This window comes from Epinephelus moara, chromosome 11 (genome assembly GCF_006386435.1).
Source record: "Epinephelus moara isolate mb chromosome 11, YSFRI_EMoa_1.0, whole genome shotgun sequence".
Lineage (NCBI taxonomy): Eukaryota > Metazoa > Chordata > Actinopteri > Perciformes > Serranidae > Epinephelus > Epinephelus moara.
In genome coordinates, this window is record NC_065516.1 from 28492977 (window position 1) to 28514414 (window position 21438).

General features: G+C 40.1%; 2 protein-coding genes across 3 annotated transcripts in view; both read right to left on the reverse strand.

Annotated features, from left to right (window-relative positions):
* Positions 1-9650, reverse strand: part of LOC126397978 (copine-3-like) — a 19155-nt gene extending 9505 nt beyond the window's left edge. For both annotated transcript variants that reach the window (XR_007570725.1, XM_050057116.1), the window contains exons 1-11: positions 9529-9650; positions 6481-9235; positions 6098-6296; positions 5448-5627; positions 4605-4679; positions 4398-4469; positions 2624-2704; positions 2406-2498; positions 1781-1879; positions 1009-1071; positions 643-702 (exon numbers count right to left, since the gene is read on the reverse strand). Coding sequence is in view for 1 of the 2 variants with exons in the window: in XM_050057116.1 (XP_049913073.1) it covers positions 643-702; positions 1009-1071; positions 1781-1879; positions 2406-2498; positions 2624-2704; positions 4398-4469; positions 4605-4679; positions 5448-5627; positions 6098-6256 (882 nt within the window). In the remaining variant the exon portion in view is untranslated. The remainder of the gene's footprint in view (positions 1-642; positions 703-1008; positions 1072-1780; positions 1880-2405; positions 2499-2623; positions 2705-4397; positions 4470-4604; positions 4680-5447; positions 5628-6097; positions 6297-6480; positions 9236-9528) is intronic.
* Positions 9325-20291, reverse strand: LOC126397980 (copine-3-like). Its single transcript, XM_050057120.1, has 17 exons — positions 20184-20291; positions 19856-19925; positions 17799-17968; positions 17392-17571; positions 17225-17299; positions 16827-16898; positions 15728-15805; positions 15554-15643; positions 14706-14804; positions 14522-14605; positions 14367-14426; positions 14062-14195; positions 13382-13436; positions 10929-10980; positions 10677-10810; positions 9919-10152; positions 9325-9766 (listed from the first exon to the last, which is right to left on the reverse strand). The coding sequence occupies exons 3-17, from the start codon at positions 17952-17954 to the stop codon at positions 9647-9649; spliced, it is 1623 nt and encodes a 540-aa protein (XP_049913077.1). The 5' UTR covers positions 17955-17968; positions 19856-19925; positions 20184-20291; the 3' UTR covers positions 9325-9646.
* Positions 20292-21438: the final 1147 nt, after the last annotated feature.

Consider the following 21438-nt stretch of genomic DNA (forward strand, 5'->3'; position numbering starts at 1 on the left):
CAAAATCAAATTCCTCCTCCACAAAGTCGAAGTCTGGCAAAAAGTCAGCCATTATTCTATAAATCTTTCATAAAATAAATGAATGAACCTTTCAGGCTACTGTCCGGTTCTGCCTTCCAGCTGCTGCGGCTTGTTCTCGCGAGATTTCAGGCACGGCATGAGATCGTTGCTTGTTCTCGCGATATTTCAGCCGCGCTTTGGGAAGCAGAGCTAAACGGTAAACACCGAATGGTAAGACAACAACTCTGAAGACCACCTAAATGTGGAATGTTAGTATATAGGCTTTCCACATCGAGAGGCGATGGCCGCCCTTATTTGTGGAGAAAAAGCTTGTTTAGTGGACTAACTTTGCACTTGAAAGGATGCCCGTTCAATTAAGTTTTAACAGGTCTGACGCTACGGCTGTATCTAGGCTAACGGCTAACATGCTAACTATTATTTCTATGTCACTAGTGACTTGAAACAAATTTAGGACGATAGGAGACGGGTTGAAATAAACCGAAATTTCCCTTTAAGTGTCATAATTAAGGAGGAAATTTATGGTATTTTGTACAACCGGTCCTTGGGATATTTTTTTGTTGTTTCTTCAAAGATTCATGAAAAGATTTAAGATTTTAAAAAAAAAAAAAGTGTTATACTCACAGTCATGTGAATCTGACAGCCGCCCATTATGTAATCAAGGAAAGAATACTCCTTCACTATCTGAAAATAAATATTGATGACAGGAAATTATCAAACTGTTCAAATAATAATACATCAACACATATGCTGAGGTACTGCACTGTTGTGGTGTTTGTACATTTACCTGTATTTTGTTAAAGTTACAACATGTAGCCCAATAAAAACTACTGTACACATATGTTCACAATGTTTTAGATATACAGGTGGTGCGAAACATGACAGGTCTACTGTTTAAGTCATCTGAACAACTCTATATCTTGCAACTGACTTCATGTGGGAAAAAAACCCACTCAATTCAGAAAGAAAGTGTATATAAAACCACAGTACCTTGCAGTGTTTAATAATGATAATACAAGAGTTTGGGATTCCTTTCATCCTGTTTTTCTTGGCCTGAAGAGGAGCACAAACACACCACACAAGTGTCAGGAACATACATACAGAATATGTTAGATACAGTCACTATATTAGGTACACCTGTGCAACTGCTCATGAATGCAAATATTTCATCCGCTAATCATGTGGCAACACCTCGATGCATTTAGGTATGGAGACACAGTAGAGATGATCTGCTGAAGTCTAAACCACACATCAGAATGGGGGAGAAAGGGGAACTTTGAATGTCACTCAATTTTATTTGTCACATGAAATTACAGTGGCATGCAAAAGCTTGGGAATCCCTGTTCAAAAGTTTGTTTACTGTGAGTAGAGTTAAGTAGAACTGGTCTCTAAAAGGCATGAAGTGAAAGGTGAAACATGTTTTTCAACAAGGTCAATCCAAATAAATAACGTGCACTGGACATTGGTTTATTCTTAGCCCAGAACACGCGTCCTAAACATGTTCACCTGTTCACCCCTCAGTGTCTTGTTTAGACATTTTGTTCCCCCTGGACAATAAAGCATCATCAGGTCCTCATCGGCATGAGTGAATACAGCAGTGAGTGTGTTTATTTACCAATACCGTGTCTGAAGCCTTGATCGCTAAAATGAAATTTAGCCTCTCCCACAATGATTGAGACGATGAACATGGGATCTCTTCTGCTCAAGACAGATTTGGTAAGAAAACACAGATTTAAATATGTGATACAGAGAGAGAGTTCACCTCATATGCTTGTGATGCCTGCAGCATTTCAGAGAGTGTGGTCTCAAATAATCCAATATGGTCGTGAGATCCGCTGCTGTTGTAGTCATAACAATCTACCTGGAATACACACAGTTACAAATTCAGTCAATTCTCTTTAGCTTAATAGCTTTATATATTTTTAGATTTAAATGATAAACTATCATCAGTGTGTGAAAATCAAAGCAGATGAGACAAAAGCATGCTTTGGGAGTGAAGCTTCAAATGTAAGGCAACACCCTGATATTAAGATATCTAACAGAAACACACACACAAGCCTCCCATTAGTCAGACAGAGGGGGAAAGGTCCCACTACCTCCTTTAGTGTGAGATAGACAATCTGCACACTGCAGCTTCTGAGTACTTTTCTTCCACCTAAAAAACATAGCTTGTCTCCGCCCATGAGGTCCTTTAAATAATGAATATGCCGAATGATAGAAGGCCAATTTCCTCTTGATAGCAACATAAGTAGATGAAGGAATGCAGCGTGAAAGAGGACAGACAAAAGAAAAAGGCTGTCCTGTCATCAGTCACCATGCGTTACAGTCCAGGTGTGTGTGTGTGTGTGTGTGTGTGTGTGTGTGTGTGTGTGTGTGTGTGTGTGTACCTTTATAGTAGGTCTCTCCATGTCACCTCCACAGAGTGACTGCATTGGGATACGGAACGGTCTCCATACTGGGTTTAGGGTGTTTCTCACCACCTGTATACCAGCACAGATTAAAAACAACTTTGACAGTTGTAAAGCATTAACTGTATGAACTCCAATCTCTCAATACACCCTCTAGTTATGGCTTTAAGCATGGTACACAGTGAGTATATCTGTACCTCCGTCCTGTGCACGAGCTGCCATCCAGTTTCTGTCTCCTTGTAGAATTCCAGGAAAGGGTCGGACTTACTGAAGTAAGTCTGGAAATAGGTAAGAAAATAATGTGCAGCTGAATCAAATAAATTACTGACAACGTATAATTAGATGCAATCTTAGCATCTTTCCATCCACCCATCCATCCGTCCGTCCGTCCGTCCGTCCGTCCGTCCGTCCGTCCATTTTCATCCGCTTATCCGAGGCCGGGTCAGGGGGCAGCAGGCCAAGCAAAGCACCCTCGACGTCCCTTTCCCCAGCAACGCTTTCCAGCTCCTCCTGGGGCACCCCAAGGCGTTCCCAGGCCAGATGAGATATGTTATCCCTCCAGCATGTTCTGGGTCTGCCCCGGGGCCTCCTACCAGTGGGACCTACCCAGAACACCTCCAACTGGAGGCGCCCAGGAGGCATCCTGATCAAGTGCTCGAAACCACCTCAACTGACCTCTTTCAACGCAAAGGAGTAGCAGCTCTTCTATCTATCTATCTATCTATCTATCTATCTATCTATCTATCTCCCTCCAGATGTCTGAGCTCCTCACCCTATCTCTAAGGCTGAGCCCAGCCATCCCACGGAGGAAACTCATTTCAGCCGCTTGTATCCGCGATCTCATTCTTTCCGTCACTACCCAGAGCTCATGACCACAGGTAAGGGTTGGGACGTAGATGGACCAGTAAATCAAAAGCTCCGCCCTCCAGTTCAGCTCCCTCTTCACCACGACGGTCCGGCAATTAAAATTTATTGCTTAAAATCAGATTTCACCTGTTGATAGCAGCCGTGCCACTGCAACACTAGATGGATGTTAAATGTGTCTGGCTTTTTTTTTTTTTTTTAGAGGAAAAAGGTGGCAAAGGCTGTCAAACGTGGCAAATATGAAAAAAACAAGAAAATCCATTTACTGCAGAAATGCATGTGAATGCTGAAGCTGAAATGAGCTCAAAAGCATAGCTGAAAATGCAGAGATATATAACGGATTGCCTGAAACATCTGAAAATCTGTAGAAATGGAGGCTGAACTGTACAGTATTACCTACAGAAGCTAAGAACTGAAATACACTGCAAGAAAAGCTGAAGGTGTCCCAAGACTATTTCTGAAGACGTAGACGTATCATTTGTGTTTTCCTCAAAACTTAATGAAGTGAAATAACAATCGAGACCATGTGTATGAATTAAAAAAAAATGGCTGTAGTACCCCTTTAAATATTTGTTCTCCTACCAGCAAATAGGACAAGACAAAACAAAGAATAAGTAGAGGCTGGAGTGGGGTGGCTATCCTGCTAATTCATGTCCCATTTGTGGTCTGAGAAACAGATACCATTTTAACCACTACAACAAGAGAAATCAGTAAGTGGTGGTTAATGTTGATGTTGTGGCAGCTGCCAAAACTAAATCAATATAAGGAAAACAATAAGCTTGATGAACGGGGGCCACTAAACACAGTAGTTCAAGTTTACTTCAAAAATTATGTACATATAATGCACATTTTAGTGAGAAAGAAAATTATGTACATATAATGCACATTTTAGTGAGAAAGTAAGTTTATTTAAAAAAAAAAAAAAAACACCTTTCACACAGCAAGGTCACAAAATGCTTAACTGTAATAAAATTGTTTAAATAAGACCATAAAAAAGTTATTAGTTTCTTAACCACTTTCCTATGCAATATATGATGCAACTAAAATAACAGTTGAGACTGACTGACGTGATATCAGTGATGTGTATTTTGTAACACTGGGTGGTACCTTTCTATCCAGATTTCTACCAGCAACTTTGAATTCCACCACCCTGTTGTCTGTTCTTTCTTCAGCACATATCTACAAAACATGAAACAGTATTGTGTTGAAAAATGACACAAAGGTGCAAATACACCAAGAAACACATGGACACTTAGAATAAAATATCCTTAAATGCTCTAAATGTCATTGCCAATCTAAATGACAGTAACTCACAGTGATGGTTCCTTTCCCTGCTGGTCTCTTGTCTGTCATGACAAGTGGTCTTGTTAGATTCCTTGAAGACACAATCTGGACAGAAAAATACTTTTCACTGGAAATGCCCAAACACCACTTCAAATGATAATTCTACAGTAAAAAGAAAAACTAATATGCGTTGTTTTTAATGCTTAACCCTGATGAAGAGAGAAAAGCATGACGAATAAGCATTTGTGATCTAATAAGATATTTCCAAACCCCACAAGTACCAGCTAAGTGGGCTCCATCCCATTAAGATAAGTGTTGGAGAAAATGTGGCCCACAAACTGGAAACCACATTAATATTCTTTGGCCCTGCTCCAAGTTAAGCAATTTCTAGAAGGGTGTGTTAGATGCCCTGAGAGCAGTGCTCCATCAAAATATCCCCAAAGATCCAAGGGTGATTCTCCGCAGAGCAACCCCTGAAGGGTTTGAGGGGAGGGCAAAAATGTACCTATACAAATCCTCTTCTCTGCAATTAAATGTATTACAATTAGATGGTTGGATCCTGAACCTCCAATGTACAACATCTGGATTAAGAGGATGCAAAGAAAATTCATAAAGAGGTGGAGCTCTATAATGAGTTTGTCAATGCAGTAAGGGAGCTCTAAAATCTCCTTAAATTTTCTTCTCTTTTTACTCGTCTTAAATCTGGTTAGACGTTACGGCAGCTGGAAACTTTGTACAATGATTAAAGTACTAAGTACTATGTGAGTTATGTAAAAACGGTATTGCTTGTATAGAATGCTGAAGTTGAAATAAAAAATGAGTTAAAAAAAAAAAAAGACTTTTTGTAGTAAGCAAAGACCTAGCAAAGCTAACCTCTCCCAAGGTACACTCCAGTTCTCCCAGGAGGTCCGCATCTTGCAGACTGTGGTCTTCCTTGTCGATGTCGTACACTTCAAACCTCAGCTTCTGCACCATCTCAAAGTAGTAGTCAATGACAAAAGTCTTGGAGAACTTGGGATTAAGGCAATTCTTGATTTTCTCCGTCCGGCCAATCTACAGATACATGTTTCACAAAAGGACTTTTTTTGTACATAGTCTCTGTCAGACACACTTTTGACTCAAAGCAGCCTTCATCAGCATCGGCAGATACTGACTTTAAAACAAACTATCAGAATCAGCCAACATGTTTTTTCTTATTTTGCACAATGAATAAATATTACATACATTGAAAAGTATTGTATTTCATGTCTCCATCTGCTGGTGGGCCATCATGATAAGAGTATGCATGTATTACATGATGTGAATTCCACTACAGAAGAGACTTGATGATCACTAAAATCGGGTGGGGGAAAAGTGGATATATCAAAATGGGAATCAGTTATCAGCTAAATAAATTGTTATATATCAGCAAAAAACTCCAATATCCAGCATCCCTACAGCAAATAGAGTTGATGTATCTCACTTCATAAATGTCTCCCAGTACTGGAAATAATGAAATAATTCTGGCCTTTTGACCTACTTACCTCACACCAGTGAGGCCCTGAGCTGTTCATGTGAAGCACACACAGAGGGTCACACTTTGAGAACATTTCCACATCCGGCAGATTCTCACAGGAGATGTGCAGTGCCACCTTAGTCACATGGTCAGTAAACCATGGCTCCTTGGCTCTTACTGCTGCCATCACAGCCGGGAGGACACACACGTTCCCTTACACAAACAAACTGAGGAGCAGAAGCACAGACAAACAGTCTTATAAAATGGGAGGGAACGTTTAATATACCACACCCATAGTCATCCAAGTTATGATTGAGCTATGACTTTTATTGAAAGCTTCACTTGCATCATTCCTCTGTTTATTCAGAAGAGAGGATGGCTTCTACAACAGGACAATGATCCTAAACACACCTCCAAATCCACAATGGACGACCTCAAAAGGTGCAAGCTGAAGGTTTCCCTCACAGTCCCCGACCTAAACATCATTAAAAATCTGTGGACAGACCTCAAAAGAGCAGTGCATGAAGACGGCCAAAGAATCTCACAGAGCTAGACGCCTTTTGCAGGAAGAATGAGTGAAAATCCTCCAAACAAGAATTGAAAGACTCTGAGCTTGATACAAATGTGATTAGAAGCTGTGATACCTGCCAAAGGGGGCGCTACTGAGTATTGACCATGCAGGGTGCCCAGGTTTTTAGTGCAGAGGTTTTTAAGGTGCAAATACACTCACAGACTTACTAACATTTCATGAATAAGAGCCAATGAGTGGGGCCAGACTGGACCCTTTGGAAGGTTCTGGCCCACGGGCCATATGTTTGACACCCCTGCTGTAATCAATAAATGTCAGTTCGGTGTTGTGAATGACTGGTAGGCTGAGGACACAACTAATAATCAAAGCAACTGTTATTTCATTACGTCCATAATTAATTTGTAGGAATTCATTACTTCCGTTTTTGTTTCTAATTATTTCTGTGCCTCCCGCCCTCGAGGCCACCTCCCTTACATGATCAATTTTGTTTTGTGAATAATGAATGATCAATGTTAGACGGAGAAATGATGATCATGTTTTAATCAAATGAAATAAAATTAATCCAAAAAGCTGATAATCGGTCACTTTTTTCCCCATTTCACAATTTACCTCTATTTTATTACTCATGTGCATTTTCATCACCTGTTTTTAGTACTTATTTTTTTTCTACCCGTCACAATTAGTACGCTCTCTAATAAAACATTTTTTGAAGTCATGTAAAAAGTAGTCTTGAATTAATAAATCCAAACTTACCTTGTTGGCTGTGAGTGGAGTGTGAGGTTTCGTTTGTAGACAGACAGACGAGATAGATGACGCTGGGATGGGCGGTGCCCAGTGCGCTCGTTTCCAATTAGAGGGACACCCGTCAGTCAGGCAAAAGCAATGCAATCATCACTTTGCAGGTTTTTAACAAAACATAGAAAAGCTGATGTAACAAATGACGAAATATAACACATAACTTGGTTCATGAAAAGGTCACAAACACAGCTACAAAAACATTTTCACCCATTTTTTGTCTTCTTTGGAGGGTGACAGGATGTTTAACCCTAATGAAGAAGACTAGAGTTTGGGGTGTAGGCTATAGGTCAGGGGTCAACCTTTACTTTCATAGGAGCCATTTAAAAAAAAAATCTGTCTGGACCTAAGAAACATATTTGAGTCCTACTATGACGGTTACACAGACTATTGCATCAAAAACATATCAACATTACTAATAGGTCTAAATCTCCCAAAACACTCCAACATCCAGTCATATTAAGGGGATCAGGACCCCCCTGTTTGGGGATTGGGTGGTGTCCATTGGACGGCACAACATGCAAGATTTATTTGGAAGAACTGTGACTGTAACAACTGTAAAGATATGTATTATAATATTGCTTCCCATGGTTGAAAGTGTGAGTATTTGTGTGTACGTAGGCTCACGTGGACACCTTAATACTTGCTGTATGTTCTATGCTTGCATAGATGAGGTGTCATTCATAGTGTCCTCTGTACGTGTCTGTTTCCTCCCAGAGTCTATAGCCAACCTCACTAAGGTGATTCAAGATCAGCTACAATTACTGAGGTTCATTTAGACACGACCCGAGCAACATTCAGAGGAAAGGTTATCAGGCCATAGATATAGTTGACAAAATGTTAAAAACTTTTTTTAAAATTCTGTTTATAAGTACACATTTCTACAGTTAGAGACTGTAAGAATTTCTTTAGGCCTTCAAAAATGATAAATAAAAAATAAAATGTTTCAAAAAGTAAACGCTGTGATTCTTTTAAAAGCCACAGGGAGCCACTAGTGAGGGGCCAAAGAGCCGGCTCCAGAGCTATAGGTAAAGAGACTTGGGACATTATGATGGAAGTATATGCTGGACATTCCCATGCTCAATTATGCCTCATATGTTGTTGCAGCTTTTTAGGGGGTTAATACCATTTGCCACAGTTTCAGGCAGTCTTGATGTAAGAATCTAAAAACTGCAGATGCACATTTATTCAATGGTATACCTAGGATGATTAACTGAATATGGCATTCAGTGTGTAATATATTTTGATGTACAGCTTTTTAAAACTAAATATAGCTCACTGGACTATGATGTGTCTGTGGATGTATACATTTCAGTTGTCGGCCAAATAAGTTGTTATATATTGGGGAAAAAATCCAATATTGTCCATCTCAAGTGTCAAAGGACAGGGGTCTTTGAGGTAAACATAAATCAGCTGGCAGTAAAGACACTTAAATTTGGCATTGAATTTCACCTCAGGGGGATTAATAAAGTAAATAAACTTAAACTTAACTATAAATTCTTCTCACAGCAGGGTGCAGCAGATGCTTGTATACCTGATCTTGTATATCACTGATCTCTCATGTTACAAGAGCTGTAACCGGGATCACACTTTCTAACTGCTTACAGACATTGCCTCAAATTCTGTTGTTCATAAAAACCCACAAACATCACACTCAAAATTAAATCATGTGAGAGATCGCCCTCATGTACAGGAGTAACCAGGGCTTATGTTGACTAGCTCTGAAAGAAGTTTCACATCAGTGTGATGGTGTTGACACAACCTGTCCAACGCCTGACCACGACCCTTTCTCAGCTCACTCCCTGGACAGACTGGACAGAGCCCACTGTTGTCTCTGGTGACCTGAGGATTAAGACACATAACTTGTCTCTGTAGGTTACAGCACTGACAGACTGTGCAGACTAACAACAGAGAAGAGGTGATACAGGAAAGAAAGAAAGAGAAATATTGACATTTAATCAACAAAGCCGTACCAACATGTCAAGTTGTACATGCACTATACAAGCTATCATGTCTCTTGGTCACAGCAACTCTTCTATCAACTTTCAGTTGAGTCAAATCACATGTAAAACATTGCTGAGAATTCCAGGCACATATTTGAGGTTAGTAACATATATTTTTGGTTTATTTCTTACCCTCATTCATGTCTTTGCATTCATGTATGCCATTCCAAACAGTAAATACAGAAAGAGGGTGAAGGAGATGCATATCAGTAGTAAATATGAGGTATTTGGGTTAATTTAACCCATTTTTCTAGGAGGCGTCAGGATCATTGAATAAATTCGGGGGTTTCAGCTTGTAAGTATTGAAGAAGGACGACACTTGATCAGGCAGCTCCGCCAGGACGCTCTGGGCGAGGGCCACGCTGCTTCCCTGCAACGACAATGTTATAAGAATAAGAGGTAGTCTTAGCCATGTTTGGGACCATGTTTGCTAACACATTTGCACTCACATTTTATTCCAAATCGGTAAACACCTGTTAAACTAAGTGATATTGGATTATGAAGGTGCGGGCAGCTGCTTACTTGGAAATCCCTGAAGGGCACAAACTGGACGATATCTCTCGCGGCGACGTCACCCCTGGGCGAACTCAGCAACTTGTCATCGCTGTCAAGGAACTCCATTTCGCTGAAGTCTGCCCCGCCCACACCCACTATGATGATAGACATGGGCAGACGAGAGGCCTCCACGATAGCAGTGCGAGTGTGGTCCATGTCTGTGATGACTCCGTCTGTGATGATGAGCAGCACGAAGTATTGCTGCAGATGGAGAGAGAAAACTAATCAGACAACAAGTGTGTTAACGTGGACGTGAATAACCAGCTTATGATCGGGTTTTTGGAGTACGTACGTAAACACCATATATTCGTAATAAAGTTATTATTATTGTTGTGGAAGATTTACATAAGCAACAGTACAAGTTTGTTCACATTTTCATGAATTAGATTTCACATAAAACCTTTTGTAAACATTTCTGAAACAACAAAACATCTTCAGGTATTGAGGTATACAAAAGTGAAATATGTTATACCAAAATATACAAGATGAACTCTGTTTCTTAAAGGGTGCCATTATTCTTTGTTTTGTCTTGTCATGTTTTTATCATTTTGTAGCTTTCCAGTGAGGTTCCTCGTGTACTCAAATCCGAACATTTAATTTTTGATCTAAGTAACCTGAATTTTCAGTTTCTCCATCAGCTAGGCTTGCTCTCAAAACTGAATCTAACAACGATTTAAATGAAGAGCGCCCTAAGATTTCACATTGAAAAGAATTTGGCTACTTACTGAGGCCATATTCTGCCGGAGAGCTTGTCTGGCAAAGCAGGCCACATGGTTGATAATCGGAGCGAAGTTGGTGGGGCCCCAGAGCTTCAACTGAGGTAGACACTCCTGGTAGGCCTGCACCACACCCTCTATGCCTGCAACGCAACACACACACACACACACACACACACACAGGAGTATACAGTAAGGCCACATGAATGCAGCATTACTGTACAACATTTGACACCCAAACACAATCTTCAGTTGACTTACCCACGCAGAATGGATTTGTTGGATTGAAATTGATAGGAAACTCATGGGAGACCTGTTAGCAGAAATAAATAAGAGCTTTACAGAGCTTTAATGTTCCTCCTGTCAGAAACTTGTGACATTATCTACTGTATAAAAATGATTACCTGACTCACACAGCTCAAATCACAAGCAGACCAATAATTAAGTTGTTCTAAAAAGTACATTACACTCCCAGCCAGGTCAGTGATAAAATATACAGATAAAATCACTCTTTAGCTGGTAACATATCCCACATTCTACACTGTATTTGTCAGCTGAACTGATTTCATTGAGTCTCTGCAATTATAGATAGGAAAGGTCATTATGGATAGATAACTGTACACATGTTCTTGCGCTGTACAGGGATCTATTACTCACATACTCCTGACTGAGTATCAGACCAGTTTAAGATGTCACAGTTTAATTAAATCATATTTGATTTGGTGTACATGGCCGGAATTAGAACAGCATGAAGAGGTCATTGACATAAATGTGAAAGCAGAGTCTGAGTTTAGCCTGAGTCACTAAGTGCCTGATGTCTGGGGCTGGGTACTGTTTAAAAAATTATGATACCAGTGCCAATGCCAGGGTAGAGGGATGTCTGGGCTGCTTTGCTTGGCCTGCTGCCCCCGCAACCCAGATAAGCAGATGAAAATGGATGGGTGGATGGAGTGCCAATACCCGTAACCTTTAGGTGATACTGATGCCAGTAGAGTACTACATTTGATACCCATAATGTGAATGGAATAAAGTATAGTAAAGCCACACTTTCTAACATTTTATACCATGGTCTGGGTGAATACTCAATTCTGATTGGCTGCAGGGTGTCCATTAAAAAGTGTTACAGGACAGCTAAAAAGACGTTCCGGTCAAATTGCCTGATGACAGGTTCTAAATTATTGTGCTGGCTCAACTGCTAGTTTGTAACCATAGCAACGGAGACTCAGAGCAGAGGCAACGGATTACAACAGGCATCATGAGTGATTTTAGCGTTTCATTTAAATTATTTGGTGAATTTGATAAATTTGATGACTGGGATGCAGAAGAAGAGAGGTTAGAGAATGAAAAGAAAAGGGAGAAACGGCACAGGGAGGTGACACCGGAAGAATTAAATAATTTAGAAGATGTGACACCTGGAAACTCGTCAGATCATGACCGTCACGGGACATCAGTATGAGAGCAGCCTGCAGGCTTATTGGGCTCCGTCAGCGCAGGAGAGACAAGACTGGAGCAACATCTGGTCGTCTCCAAATGTCCCAACAAGCAGTGCTCAATCTGTCAGTCTCCGTCCTTCAAATGCCACTATGATGGACATACCCATATTCAAATTTCACTATTAATGGTAATGTAGCATTTAATTTTAAATAGGAAACAATCGTTAATTTGTTAATGTGTTTATATGATTTAATCTGGACTACTATATCCTTATGAATTATTTGTTGCAATTAAAAACGATTTTGACTAGCCTACTATTTGGATGTTGATTATTTGAAACAAATTTTCTTGGGCCTATAAATGAACGCCAATGAATCATGAAAGCAATATCTCAAGCTTTTTTTTGCACATCATCCTCTGACCACCAGAGTCTGTAACACACAAGCGGTAAGAAGTGCACTGGCTTTCTGAAATAATCATCTTCTGATAATATCACGTAACGTTTAGCCATCATCTCACTTCCCTTCACTGATCAGAGTCGCTATGCTCTCTACGCTGCGGCCACAGTGGGTTTCCATGGCAATGCCTGTCAACTACAGAGATTAAATAGTCCGCTCAACTGTGGCTTGTGAAAAACTCTAAAAACTGTAAAACACATTAAAGCATAAATAACTGATTCAATATTCATTTCTTTGGTAAGTGACCATGGTATAAGTGGGTTAATGCCCTTCGAGGTGTCCATTATCAGGAATTAAAGGACTTTGCGGAGGATGGTTGCTTCCACAAAGTCCATTTGGGTCGTCGTCCATTAATTAACCCTTACTTGATGGCATCTCACTCTGTCAAGACAACACACTCTACTTCACCACGGCACAAACTGCAGAGTGTGAGCTCTATGTCAGGGACACTGGTGAGAGTCTGCCCTTACACACACAGTGACGGGGCTAATAATTAGCATCACTGATGTAAGATACTGGTTTTTAACAGGTAACAACACAGTCAAGCCCTTTCAGTGTCAGTATGAGTTGATTGGGACCGTTAAACAGCTCACTGTTGGAGCTGTTGGACGTTGAACTGACCATTTGCTGCAGGAGAGTGGCTCAAAAGATGGCAGCAACAGAAAGTTTGCTGATCAACTGGGGAGCCGTAATAGTCTGGGATCTGACCACTGACGCACCAAGAATGACACCTTAAAAGTATCAAGAATAAATACCCAGCCCCAGTGTCAGTCTCTGAAGTGACCTTTAGGATTTTTAAGGTTTACTAGAATTTTTTCATACTTGGAAGGAGGGAGGGACCTTGGCTCCAAAACCAAAGACAGGAAACATCTTATTGCTAAACAGAAAGACAGAAAACATACAGGTTTAGGTAAAACAATAACATATATTAAACAGGGCACATCAGTCAGTAGATTAAAGCTGTGAAACTAAATCCTATGATCACTGTAAGCAAACAAACTTTAGCTAGCTAGCTCAGTGGTTCTAGGTGAGCTAGCAGAAGATGCCTGCTTTCCTCTGCGTGGTGATATGGTTGGTGGGTGTAGTTTAGTGGAACGAAAATAGTTCCTCCATGAATCTGCTCACAACAAGGTCTGTGGATTATCTTGAGTAACTGGGTCATGATTTCTAGAAAGAGATTTTGCTGTTGAGTTTTTCAAATTTATTTTTTTTGGTGATATGAGCACCACAAGCTGAGTGCCATCTAGGTCCATTATATTCAAGAGAAGGCAGACATCTCTACAGCTGATATCTCCAACACTCGGCAACTCACACCAAAACAACCTAGATGGATAAACAGCACTACAGGTGAGAGGAAAAATATGTATTTTTGATTATGGGATGAACTGTTCCTTTAACTCCTCCTTGGCTAAGCTTCAACATCGTTTATTCAAACTCTGCAAAAGTCAAAAGTAGAATTTAAGTGGTCGGATAATACAGGATGAAGCAGAGTTTGAGTGTACCTGTCATAGTCCTGGATGACGTTACCCACCGCCCAGATGGCCGTCAGGTATTCATTATAGCCCTCAGGGTTGATGTAGTGAAGTGACTGGGGAGTCCTGGGATCCCCGTTAGAGCCTGTGCAGTCAATGGCAATCTGGCCGCGGACCAGGAGAGGACAAAGATTAAGATAACTGCTCAGTGACTAAATGCAAATGAGAGTTTGCATCGCAAAGAATGATGAAACAAAACATTTTACTTATGTCTGATTGAAAACTATGATCATAAGTAAAAGTATCAAAGTAATAACATTCATTTCCAAACTCACAGTGAAGTTGATTTGACAACCCCCCATGATATAATCCAGGAAGGTATACTCCTTCACCACCTGAGAGGGTAAACATTGCGTTAGCTGTGAGCTGCAGTGCAGACACAGTGGCTCAGTGAGAGGAAAGATACGGTCTTAAATTTCTAAATCATTACCTGGCAGCTCTTGACACAAATGACCCCAGAGTTTTTGTAGTTTCTCTTCTTCAACTTTTTTGGGGAAATGCACTCAAATTCAACCTGCAAGTGAGAAACATGAGTCGTATTTATGCCAGTTAAAAATAAAAAAAAGTATCTTGCCTTTTATAGCTGGAATCAAACACACACACAAAAGTCTCACCGGGGAGATGTGTGTTCCCACTTGCATCTCCGCAAGTGTGGTTTTAAAGGTCCCAATGAGGTCATGGGAGCCGTTGACGTGATGGTCGTAACAGTCGACCTGAAGACAAACAGAGTGACTTCATGTCGTGGGTGACAAATAAAAGCTGCTCTATAAGTCAGAGTCAGAGACTAACGAAGCATCGAGACAGGATGAATTATTTAAAGGCATACTATGCAAGATTTTCCCAATAAAATGATACAAAGACTCACACAAAAGTGATCCTGCTCAATCGTCACTTACGACCCACTAGGAGTGTCTGTATCTGCTAACAACCTGCCCTCTGCCTGTATTTTTTTTCTCCTCTTATTCTCCTCTCCTCTCTCATTCACTCTTGACGACTGCTGACCCCATCATATTTTAAGTGTACACTTGGTCTAACACCAGTCTAACTGTCAATAAATTACAAAGGTCACACCTAGCATGCACAAATAATGAATCAAATTTCTTAGTTATCTGTGTAAATACAGTAAAAGTAATGGGAGTAACTCAACTGAGTAAAAAGAACAAAGCAGAAATGCACACCTTCAGGTGGGGACGTCATGCGGGTGACGTGCACACAAACACACACCGCTTATCCAGCTGGGTCGCAGTGTGTTTTAAATTTGGGAGCATTGTAAAAATGAAAAGAAAATTCAATTACAAGATGAATTATTAGTATGTTAGAGTATTATGGTCGATCAAACTAATCTAAAAGAAATTAAAAGAACCAAAGAAATCTACTGTTAAGGGAACAAGTTGTGTTAATGGGCTGCATTTTACGAGGCTTATTAACTCAGATAAGAAACTAAAACTGTAAACAAAATTACCTTTATGGGTTTCTCCACATCACCTCCACAGAGAGCTCGCAATGAGATGCGGAAGGGTCTCCATATTGGGCTGAGGTTGTTGTACACCACCTACGTGAACAGGTACAGGATGAGCCACAAGTTAATAACATCTCTATGTGAGCAGAGTAATGAGTTGTTGGTAAATATGTGTACCTCTGTCCTGTGAGCGAGCTGCCAGCCAGTTTCTGTTTGCCTGAAGATTTCCAGGAAAGGGTCGGACCACCACAGCCACTGAACAACCAGATCCAGTTATGGATTAACAGCAGGATATATAAAGTACATTAAAAGGAAGCTAAAGAATAAAGAACCCGAATACTTCACCCCACAAATAACCCTTTGAATATCAATCACTCACCCTGTGTTACGTTAAATTTGTGAAGAACACATTGTTTTTCTTGCATGCAAAACTAAATTAAAACATTAATTTACAAACTCTCACACAACTCCTGCATTCATTTTCCATAACCACTTATCCTGTTAAGGGTCACGGGAAGGCTGGAGCCTATCCCAGCTAACATTGGGTGAGAGGTAGGGTACACCCTGGACAGGTCATCAGACTATCACAGCGCTGACACATAGAGACAGACAAGCATTCACACTCACATTCACACCTACGGACAATTTAGAGTCACCATCTCTGCTACAGCTTGGTGTAGCACAGTGCATCTAAACTGATGATGGAAACGCTAATCGCTGCAGCATGGCTTGAGTCTATGCGGCCAAAAGTGACAGTGGAAAAGGCCCATGTGTGACTGTGGCGTTGTAAAGGGTTAGATCGGATTCACCAAAGTCACACAATAACACAAACAAACTATCTATGAAGGTAGTGGTGGACTCACAGCTCCTGTGTTCAGTGAGGTAAAATTACGTTTTTTTTGTCAACGTAGTCTGGCTTTGAAGGGAGCAAATGTAAGTTTCACTTTCAGTTCAGTTCCCCGTCGTCTGACAGCAAGGTAATGTAGCATATTTGGAAAGTACTTATCATATGACCGGATGAATGAGACTTGGATTATACTGCGCGAGTTGTGTGAGAGTTTGTAAACAGATGTTTTGATGTAGTTTTGCTGCTGTTAACGTGGCCCCCAATGAATTCAATCCATCAAAGTTGTGGGATTTTTCGCTCACCAGAGGCATGTGAGAAAAACAAGCTTTCTTCACGAATTCAGCATCACACAATGCGAGTGATTGATATATAAATGGTCATTTACGGGGGTGAAATATTCCTTTAACTATTGAAAATGACTTTCATTACCTTTTTATCCAACTTGCGGGCTGACACCTCAATGTTCGCCACTCTGGTGTCCGTTATTTCCTCAGCACAGATCTGTTTAAAAAAACAAAGAGAGATTGATCAAAATTCTAAAAGGTTTGAGACATGAAACTTTGGACAGTGATAGATAATTTGTGTTTTGGCCTTTTTTAAAGCCTGACGTGTAAATTAGATTGTGTTTGGTGCGCAGATAAATCAACACTGAGAAACTTTGTCTATTTTTATAAATACTGTCTGCCTGATACGCGTCTGTCACAACTGCCTGAGCACATTGCACCCATTCTGTCCTGTGTGTCTGTGTCCACAAAGAGTGTGCCTCAGTTACAGCACAGCTTATCATTTATATGTATCTTTATTAAATGAGAGAAGAGTCCACTCACTGTGATGGTGCCATTCCCCGCAGGCCTCTTGTTCTTCAGCAGTAAAGACCGAGTCATCTGCTTGTTAGAGACGATCTGGACACAAAACACTGTAAGTGTCACACAACAATGAAAAGGTGGAGGAACATCCAAAGTTTTTTTTCTGAACTGTACAAAGTGAAGCTCACCTGGCCCAGGGTACATTCAAGCTCCCCCAGAAAGTCATCATCATCCAGGTCGTAGGTGTTATTGTCAATATCATACACGCAGAACTTCAGCCTCTGCACCATCTCGAAATAGTAGTCAAGCACAAATTTCTTGGCAAACTTTGGATTCAGGCAGTTCAGGATCATCTCTGTGCGTCCAAACTGATTCAGAAAGAAAACACACATATGATCCAGCTAACGTCAGATAACTCAGAACCAAACACATACACAGATATATATATATATATATATATAACAGGGGACATCATCAGCTATGAGCCAACCATGCGTTCAGGTACTCTGTGTCAGATTTACAGATTTATATAAATTGAGTATTCAAATGAGGGTCTTAACTTTGATTGACCACCCCCCCAGGACCCAATACTGACCTCATACCAGTGGGAGCCTGTGTTGATGTACAAGGCACACAGAGGGTCAGACTTTGAGAAGACGTCCATGTCCATTAGGTTCTCACAGGAGATGGTCAGCTCCACCTTGGTGGCCCAATGGGCGGCCCCTGGCCCTGGGGCCCCACCTGTGGCCATGACAGCTTGTTGGACTGAGGATCAAACAGATTCACCACAGATAATCAACAAATATTGTAAAAAAATAAATAAATAAGAGTGACTACAGTGTATTTACTCAACTGCATATTATTCATAAACTCACAGGTTCTCAAATTTAGAAATTTGATGAACTAAGGTATAAGGTAAAAAATTAGATGCTTCCAGACTGTGTCCAGGGCCTTATTTCAGAAAGCAGGCTCAACAAACTCTGAGCCAAATCACAATCTCCTGATCGAGTTGATTTAGCCTGAGCTGGGAAACTCAAGAGTTTTCGATTCCAGAAACAGCTGATCAGATTTAGCACAATAAACTCTGAGTATGTTCAGCCTGAGGGAAGCATGTTTACGGTGAGCACCAGAAGCCATCCTCAGTGGAGTGCAGATAACATGATTGTCAGTGGCAGAAAGCGGAGTTAAAAGCAGAGCCACTTATTTCATCCCAACTGAATCGTGTATATGGACTTCAAACATATCTTCTAAAAAAAAAAAAAAAAAAAAAAATTAATTAATACGGCAGCTGCAGCTTATTCAGCTGTAATCTGATGGGGCCCAAACGCACTGGGCAGCAACTCAAAATCAAACACAAAAATATTGTACAGACTGGCAAAAATTTTGCTTATACTTATGTCATTCTTGAAAAATTACACTGAGGTTAACTGAACTACTGTGAAATGACTTTCAATTCCTGTAATCTCTTTTATTCTCAGATGGAGCTACGATGGAGATGTGAGGCCCATAAATGAGCCAATTACACCACAAAATCTTTAAATATATTAAAAGTATTTATCAATAATTTTCATAATGTATCCACGCAGATTAATTTCTTATTAACACTGGCAAACCTGCAGTTCTGTGGAATTCCTCTTTGATCCACTCTGATTTAAAGTCTTTGCAGAGCCAGAGTCAGTTTTCTTACGGCCCGACAAACTGTTGTGTGTTCAGTGTCTCTGATGTTATAAAGAAAAGAATCAAAGGGCAATGCATAAAATTTGCTCCGATGATATTGCAAATCCACAATGTGTAATATTTGATATATCTTTGTGGAGAAGATTGCTAAGATAAATGATAGTGTGTGAGGTGAAATTGTATCTGTCATGTAGACACTCCTCCGGGAACAATAAGACAGCCAGACGCAAAGGCCTCTGAATAATTTGTGCTTCAACATCCACGACTTCATTCACAAAAGGCTTCCATACTCAGAGTTTGCACTAATTCCGCTTTCTGAAATAGGGCCCAGACATTGCTCTAAACTTGAGAGTGAGTAAGAGTAACAGGTATGTTTACAAATACAAAGATTGGAACAAAACAAAGATGTTTAACAGTCAAAGGAGCTTATTTGTGGAATAGTTTTCAAAAAGAATTGAAAATGTGTAAAACAACTGTTAGATTTACTTTTGCTACTTTAAATGGCGATTTTTTTTATTTTAATTTTTTACTGTAAATCATTTAGTAATTAATTTTACCTTTTAGAAGTAGTAGTTGTAGTAATAGTAGTAGAAGAAGAAGTAGTAATACAAGTAACAGCAGTGGTAGCAACCCAGTATAAAAGACTTTGGGTACTTTGGGGTATTTTTTTAACTGTAAATAATTTAGAAAATATTTTCTTTCTTTATTGTCTTTTTTCTTTTTTACTGTAAACATGTATCCCCTGTTATGTCTCATATTTTAGTGCTCTGTAAAGCACCCTGAAATGTGCCGTACAAATAAAGCTGCCTGAGTAACGTTACTTCTTTAATCTGGATACTGTACAGGCTGCACCTGTCTCATATTAGCAGTCTAACAACACGCTTACAAGTCCTGTTAGTTTAGAGTGATATCAGGTTGAAATGCTTTTTAATAGTTGCTAATGTAACGTGACTATTAGTGTACCGTTAACGTTACCTTTAGATGAATATGTCAGAGAATAAACCGTTAACGGACCACAGCAGTGTATGAAGAGCCTGTAATAAAACTGAAACAAAGACAGCAATTAAAAAATATACAGTGACAATAATACAGTGAAACACATAAAACTTGGACTCAAACCGAGTTTATAACCGTTAACTGTGCTAACGTCAGCTTTAGCTTCAGCGTTAATTAAGTCAAGCAAAGCGGTGCCTGTCAGGTGGGTGTGGCGACCAGCTAAACTCACACCAACCTACTCAGCCTCCACCCAAGTTACACATATTATTTCCTCACATCAGTTAAAAGCTCACTCACACTTATTTACCTGTTTCGTTGATTAAAAAAAAAAATAAACAATTAAGCCCGCCTCTGGTCACACATGAGTACGTAACGTTTATCGTTATCTGACAAGGACAGCTGAGCAACAAGGGGGAGGAGCCGACTCCCACCAAGGCTCAGCTAACTAACGTTACTATCTTAGCAACGTAACGTCTTATGTTCGCTTTAGCTTTACAGTCACATCTTATTGTGTGTGCTTGGTACATTTAGGCTTAAATTAAATTAAAACTTCGTCGTAACACTGCTGTTAAAAATAGCCAGTGTAAAAGTACAGCGGAACTCTAACGAGGTTTGGTTGTTTCTTGTCGGCTACATATCGAGGGGACAGCATTTTCCGGGGTGCGTTCAAGAAAGATATTTTGTAGCATTACTTTATCGCTAATAATTTAAGACGCTGTGATAGCTTTTAATAACATGTAAGACATTACTGTAATTTTGAAGATATCCCGTGTAGATGTTCATTGAGTATTATTGTGATCGTTTTTGCATTTTAACTCGTTTTTATCCGATAATAATTAGTTAGCTAGTTTGGTTTAGTACTTAACTGGTTACAGGGCTTGGTCCAGGGGTGTCAAACTCAGTTCATGGGCCACAAGTAGCCCACTTTGATCTCAAGTGGGCTGGACCAGTAAAACCATCACATAACAACCTAAAATAACAACCTCTTCAAATTTCCCATTTTCACGTTCATCCGTGATAGCCTGTGATATTGACTCACTTACATTACATGTGGCTTTTTTTTCCAGAAGTTTCCACTTAAGTGGACAAAACAGGTTAAGTCGTCCCCTGCCTCACAAACCATTTACAATCTGAAGTTTTGTCAGTGTGATGTCGTGTTCACACCAAACATGATGTGAATCTTTGTGTTACGTTACTTGCACAATTTAAGTTTGTGTTGACTCGCTTCATACACACGAATAACTCGAGTCATATGTGTGTGAAATCACTGAATCAATGAATGAACTTCCGGGAGTACGTCCTCAGCATCAAATGTCCCTGAAGGATCTCAATGCAGATTGGCTATTACAGTGCGAATTGGTCTCTGCAGTTTAGATTTTTCAACTCTCGCGAATTAGCGAGAGTTCACTTCATTTGCGTTGCTTAATTCACGTCATTGTCATCACGTCCATCACGCCACTTGGTGGGAATTTGAGTCTTATTGCGTCTTTACATTAACTTCACATGTATTTCACTTGCACAAATTGTTGCAAGGTGCTGGTTCACAATATTTTGCACGATAT